The sequence below is a fragment of the Carex rostrata genome, chromosome 1 (genome assembly GCF_964058835.1).
Source record: "Carex rostrata chromosome 1, lpCarRost1.2, whole genome shotgun sequence".
NCBI classification, from domain to species: Eukaryota; Viridiplantae; Streptophyta; class Magnoliopsida; order Poales; family Cyperaceae; genus Carex; species Carex rostrata.
In genome coordinates this window covers 2,132,652-2,139,369 of record NC_135918.1, presented here as the reverse complement: position 1 = coordinate 2,139,369, position 6,718 = coordinate 2,132,652, and the positions used below count along the sequence as shown (strand labels likewise).

General features: G+C 31.2%; 1 protein-coding gene across 1 annotated transcript; it reads right to left on the bottom strand.

The window, feature by feature from the left end:
• Positions 1-3,752: 3,752 nt before the first annotated feature.
• On the bottom strand, positions 3,753-4,773 carry LOC144551469 (Stress responsive A/B Barrel Domain-containing protein). Its single transcript, XM_078299438.1, has 2 exons — positions 4,527-4,773; positions 3,753-4,196 (listed from the first exon to the last, which is right to left on the bottom strand). Exons 1-2 carry the CDS (start codon positions 4,643-4,645, stop codon positions 3,998-4,000), a joined length of 318 nt encoding a protein of 105 aa, XP_078155564.1. The 5' UTR covers positions 4,646-4,773; the 3' UTR covers positions 3,753-3,997.
• Between the last annotated feature and the right edge of the window lie 1,945 nt (positions 4,774-6,718).

The following is a 6,718-nucleotide window of genomic DNA, read 5'->3' as shown; positions in this document are numbered from 1 at the left end:
TTTAAAATTTGGGTAGCGTGTGGACAACACCTTGATTATGTATATTAGTGCCGCTTTTTTCTTTCTGATTTATTCAATGATTTAAATAGCGATTATAGTGGTATAGCGGGACAGTTAAAAAAAAAAAATGATTGCACTAAGTAGCTAGCTATAGTAGATGCCTCAGTCCAGTGAGTATTATTTCTCTCTCCTCCTCCTTTTTGATTTTTTTTCAAATATTTCCGATAAATACTTAGCTACAAATCTTTTATTTACTACAAATTTTATTTTCATCTATCACAGCTGATTACTCCTTTTTTAGCATGATAAAGATTGATTGTCATTCTATGTCCTATAGATCTAAGTTATCACAAACATGTCTAAATACATTGTAACTAATGCCCTTGTCGAACCTTGGTATTTCTCAAATTGAAAAAAAAATAAAGAAACTTCGTTTTTTATATTATTTTCTTTATTTCTTCTAAAAAACAAAAAGAATAATAGACCCGCGAGAATTTAAGATGGAATTCTCGTCTGTGTTTTTGAGGAATTAATGTGTCTATTTTCTCAAAATCTAGCTATAGCACCGATAGCTAGCTATATATCGCCCATAACACCAAAACTTTTAGGGTCTGAAAAAGCTATAGCTAGCTATTTAGAACACTGGATTTATTTCTTATTGTAAGGGTGTAGTGCAGGTATCATTTTTTTCATTTCTTAACGGTAACCTCAAAATAAACAAAATAGATGTATTAAATTAACTTATAAAACTTTTCTTAATTACTGATTGATTTTATATTAAATTAATTAAAATATATATAAATTTGACATGTAAACACATCACTAGTTTTAACATTTTGAATTTGTCATTTAAAATCATATTGATAGCTTTTAGTAGTTGTTTAGATATGTTTGGATGCACATTTAGAATAGCTAGAATAGCAAAAATTCCGATTTATTTTATTAAAATAGTTAAATTCTACTTTTTATAAAAATACAAACGATTTGAATTCTCTATTCTAATTTTCCAAAACCAATTAAACATAGTATAGTGTATTTCGAATAGGCAAAGAATCGGATGTCTATCGGATATAAACCCACCAAACTGTATAATTATACAGTTGTTTATTAAAGGTGTTCGTTCTAATCAAAATGGTTAATTTTATTTGAACTCACTAATTGAACGACTTAGACGCCCATTGATCCCTTTTGCTTCATGCATGTTTGAGGAACTTTTAGCACTATATATTTGCGCTTAATTAAATTCCTAAGTTGACCATATAATTTGATTTTAATTGAAAAAAAAATATATTTAGGTTCTGTAAGTCTTACATGTTATTTATATTATCCATGCCATAGAGAATTTAGACACAAACTTCATAACTCATAAGCACACACAAATTTTTAATATGCTAAGTAATGATGGTCAGTCAGTCTCATGTATCATGACATAACAAAGATAAGATAATTTATTTCATCTTTTGTTTTGCATGCTTGACGGAGACATAACAATTACAGTACCAATATATTTTTAATCACTAGTTTTAAGATGTGTTACCTGCCAACTTGCGTCTTGTTTGAATAATTGAATCATTTCAAAAAGAGAGGGAAGCAGATTTTCAAGTTATAGGATGAAACATATATTGAATATAAAGATCAATTTTATAATATTTATAGTATTTACTCTTAAATTATATAGCAAAATCACATTTGAAGCACAATATTTTTGAAAATAAACAAAGTCAATTAATCTGATTCATCCTTACTGTATCTGTCATTGATTTCGAAACCAGTATCTTACTGTTTTCAACAAAATTAATTGAACAATACCAACATCAACATTACAAAAGGATGGTTGTAGTCATATTGAAGTTACTATTGGTCTATTAATTATATTCAAATTTTGTTTTGTCACAACTGTATAAATAGAAGAATGCATGAGCAGATGAATAAAATATTCTAGTTAGCTTGACATTATCGACAATTCCAGGATATTACGGAAACTGTCGCATTAATTTAATATTGAAACATTCCTGGTTCTTACATTTAAAATTTAACAAACACTACCAACAGGCGTTGTATAAAACAAAAATGACATGCTGACAAAAGGGCACCAGACATGCTGTTTGTGGAACAGTCAAGGTCTGATAAATCTCTGTATACCGCTTAAATAAATAATAATATACCGCATTGCTATATAAAACAAATTAAAGAAAAAGAAAATTAGTACATCTCCATTTGATACAAAAGCGATGTAACCTCTGTCCGGGCTAAGCTTTCTTTTGGGCCTTGTGTATTTCTCCCTTTAATATATTTAGGCATTATAATTTTAAGCCTGACTTAGCTACCCATAAGCAATATTATATGTTGACCTGCTTTTGCCTTTAATGATTTATTTGGGTTAAGAAATGTTTAGATATAGTAAAGATGGTGTTAATCAATATACCATCATGGGCTTTTTAGCCCTGTAACCAAAGCCTAGGCCTATCTTTCACTGCTCCCAAATTACGAAGCTTATTCTATCTGGACCTATGTTTTCCATATTTTAATTTTCTGGATATTCCATGCTCATATTTTAATTTTCTAGATATTCCCACTTGAAACACACTTGTAGTAGGAAAGTTAAAAAAAGAGTTGGACATTTATCTATGTTGAGTTTTAGGGGAGAATATCACTTGACAGGAAACTATTCGGTACTAATAAAATTTGAAATTCCGATATCCTCTTTTACTTCCAATTTGGAAAAGTGTGTGACAAAAATGTCCCTCTATGGAAAGTGAAATGATTAGGTAAAAGGGCATGAAGGGAAAGGAGGGGCTTAGAAAAGGGAGAATCTCTTATCCCAGCTTCTGTATTCACATTTTAAGATATGATTTTTTTTTTTTTAAAAGGCAAAAAGCCAGTTTCAACGATATGAAACTCTTCATTACATTATAAGTGTAAAATTAGTGTAAATCTAGAACTCCTACTTTATAAAAAAAAAAAAAAATCCTTGAATATGAAGGTCTCGGCTACGTACACACACCCTGCTTCGTAGGCTATATATTCAACTTTCGCTATGTATAGACCATTTTAAGATGGGAATGACGAATACAGACAAGATTTTCCCTAATCGTATATAAGAATATAGACAATATTATATGCTGAATTCATGTTTTATCAAATTTCATTCACAACTAATGCAGAATATGACATATATAACTTTCCTCTAATTTTCTCTCCTTCCCTTTTCCTCCAAACTTGAGGCTTAGAAGCACAACTAATGCAGCAACAGTACATAATTTTTGGAAACCTTCAAATGGGAGAAATATGAAGGACACAAAATTGGTCGTAAATCTCAGATCGCAACCCTTGCAGGGTACTGTGCCAACATATGATATATCAAACAGCAAATCATCTTAATACACACTGGTACTGACTGAGCCCAAACTGGCATCGAACTTACAGTTTAAATCCAGGTGTACTCAGCATGATAATTTTATTACAGGGAAAAGTAGAAAGTACATAATTAATAACATTTGTCCTAATATGATAATTTTATTATAAAACAACAATGTCTGATATTCAATTTTACGTGAAGTAAAGCTGGTATACACACCACCCCTGTTCAGTTCTGGTACTACTTAGCTTCCACACTATCAACAAAGTAAAAAATATTTAACCAAGAATACTGAACCAAAAGACCTTTTCTTATTAGCTCACAATACTAAAATTTGAATGTGCAGTACATTTGCCTTCAGCAATGCATCTTAGCATGATCATTGTGCCACTAGTTGTACAACAATAACAACATCACTTTGACACAACACACAAGACGATCGATATATAACACAGAAACTAGCAATAAATAGAACATAACACACATAGTAGGAACAACCAATTAAAATTCCACACTTTAATCCATGTTTCACAACCCTTACTAATAACCAGCTCACCGTCCCTATTTTTTTAAGAATAGGTGCTCTGCAGTAAATGGATTGTGGCAATAAGCCAATAACATGGTATTCATCCAAATAGTTCAACTGGGCGCTTTGATGACAACAGCAGGAAAATCGAACACAAGTGCATTTTCAAGCACTGCTTGGAAGGTACCGATGAAATCGTTGTGGCTTGGGTGGTTAAAATAAGAGGCCAGATCTTCTCCATTGTTGAATGTCATTATGAATACATGAGTGAATCCCTGTCTGAGCATCTCCTCGCCTATCATGTCCGTTCCCCTGCATCCATCAATGATCAGATTCTTTATCTTTTTAACTGTTAACCTAATCTTGTTTATTTATTTATTTAATAAAAATTGATTCAAATAAAATTTCTCAAACCTTGTGTTTGGATAGATCGCATAATAAACTATTTGATCAGGGCAAAGCAATGTCTTGAATTCTAAATTACTATACCAAATTAGGGAAATGGAAGAAAACTTTAAATAACTAACAAAATAAGAAAATGGACCTCAAAAAAAAGAAAAGAAAATGATTCTAAGTAGGTGAAGCCTAGCTACCTTCCTCAAAGAAAAAAAAATCAAAATAAGAAAATGAAGCATTGATTACCATTCAAAAGACTTCACCATGTCCATTGTAGAAACAAGTTCGGTCATGCCTTTTAGTATTTCCTCTACCACAACACCTTCCTTGAACTTCGCCACCACCAAATGCTTGACCTCTGCCATTAATTTAATTCAATTTTTTTTTTTTCACAGGCACCACTGATAACAACAACTGGCTGCTTTATTGAGTCATGGAACTGGAAGTGCATTAAGATTCTTCACTTTATAGGGCATTTTCATAATGCAAAGAATCTATGGAATTCACATCCTCTCCAATACCTGATAAGGAAATCTTTTACAATTAGTAGGTCTGTACCGTTCTTTTTAACATGGCACAAATCTCAAAGTCCAATAATACTGCCTCCTATAGTAGCCCAAATCCTAAACCGGTTGAGATTTAATCTCAAACCGTAAAGTGAGGGTAATCCTCTGCAATACCGGAGACGATATGAATCCGAATCTATGGGACCAATGCATAGAGGCACGAGCATTTACCAGACACCATGACTATTGATCAATATAGTACAACTTCACATTACCCTGCCGGAGAACGCATGCCACTTGCTAGCTATCTTGTCTAGTTGCAAGTTGATGGTTTTAATGAGATCTTTTGTGTAGTGAATGGCTTTTATTAGGACCATCTCCCCTTCATGATTATGGAGCCTATAAATATAAATTAAGTCTTGAATGAGGCTATCGTAATATGCATATTACAAATCGACCCATCGACCCGTGCTATGGATCTATTTATATTTATAAGTATCAAATAGTCGATTCAAAAATGATCTCCGTATTAAAATGTACTTGTAGACCAAATTTTATATTTTGTAGAATATTTTTATTATCTTTTTAGATAGGTAGAAACCCACTGATTTTGGATGGTCCAGAATTTTTAAATCAAGTGATTGTCTACCTATTTAAAAATAGTAAAAAAAAAAATCTAACAAATATACAGTTTGATCTGCAAGTACATTTTCATATAAATATCATGTTTTACAGTTCGAATTGAATATTGTTTGAACTTTGAAAACAATAATATAAGTCCATAGTACGGACTATTTATGTAATATGCATATTACCATAACCTCACTCTAAAGTCTTTGCAAATTATTACAAGACCATTTATTGTGGTGAGTTAAAGTAGTACTACTTAATTTTGTCAAGGTTGTACTATTATAATATTAGCATCAATAAAAATACAAACGATGATGACTCAAAATTCTAAAAAAGAACATACTTTAATTAGTTGAACAAAAAATATATATAAAGAAAAGTAATTCGATATAAAATTGTTTCTAGTCCTTTTGCCCTCCAAATGTATTTATACTTCCTTTAAACAGTGTTTATAGGACAAAAATATATATATCGTTTGCGTAGTAGGTATAAATACATTTATAAAAAATTTGTGCTAGTTGAAATTGCACAGAGTTCACATTTGTTATAGTTGTTGTACACTGGCACCACAGGCATCATTGCCATCCTCTGCGCGATGGATCCAGACCAGATGAGATTAAATGCTCATGAAGTACCTCAATTTGCACTCTTAAGTCTCTAACAGCTCTTGTATCCTTTGTGGAATGTTCAATTTTGAGTACAACTTTTCAAAAAACATATTTTTGTCATGAATCATAAATATAATTCACAAAAATGAAAAATGCTACTCCATAAAAATATAAGGGGTGGAATAGGGGACGTTTTTACAATTGAATCTATTTTACCGACCAGAATTTGCATAAAATAAAAAGGCTCCTTATTCCTATTCTCAATTTATTTTGTAGATAAAGAAGTGCATATTTTTTTTAAAAGATCCATGGCAGAAAAAAAAATAATATACTTCTTTGTCTACACACGTTATCTGCATTTCTAAAACGATTACACTTTTGTAAATTATATTTATAATTCATGACAAAAATTGAATGTTCTCAGCACTGTAGACAATGTCTTGGAATTTGGATATCCTTCTCTATTTTGATGTGTTGTAGATTATATTTCAAATTTGATATGATGAAATTTTCAGCTTATTAATTTATACTTTCAATTATGAATGCAAGTACAAGTGCCGAGAGAATGGTGATAATATCCTCCTCAATTGACAAACAATTTAAATTATTCTAATGATAGTACTGTTCAAAGGCGGATCTACATAGATCCATGCAATGGAGTGCGTATCATCTGAGATATTTCATATTTTGCGTG

Bases quoted from the DNA above. Each gene is read 5' to 3' on its own strand.
- LOC144551469 (XM_078299438.1), bottom strand. From the start codon at position 4,645: ATGGCAGAGGTCAAGCATTTGGTGGTGGCGAAGTTCAAGGAAGGTGTT. The intron at 4,197-4,526 runs GTAATCAATGCT...TGATGGATGCAG, and splicing joins ATGGTGAAGTCTTTTGAATG to GGGAACGGACATGATAGGCG.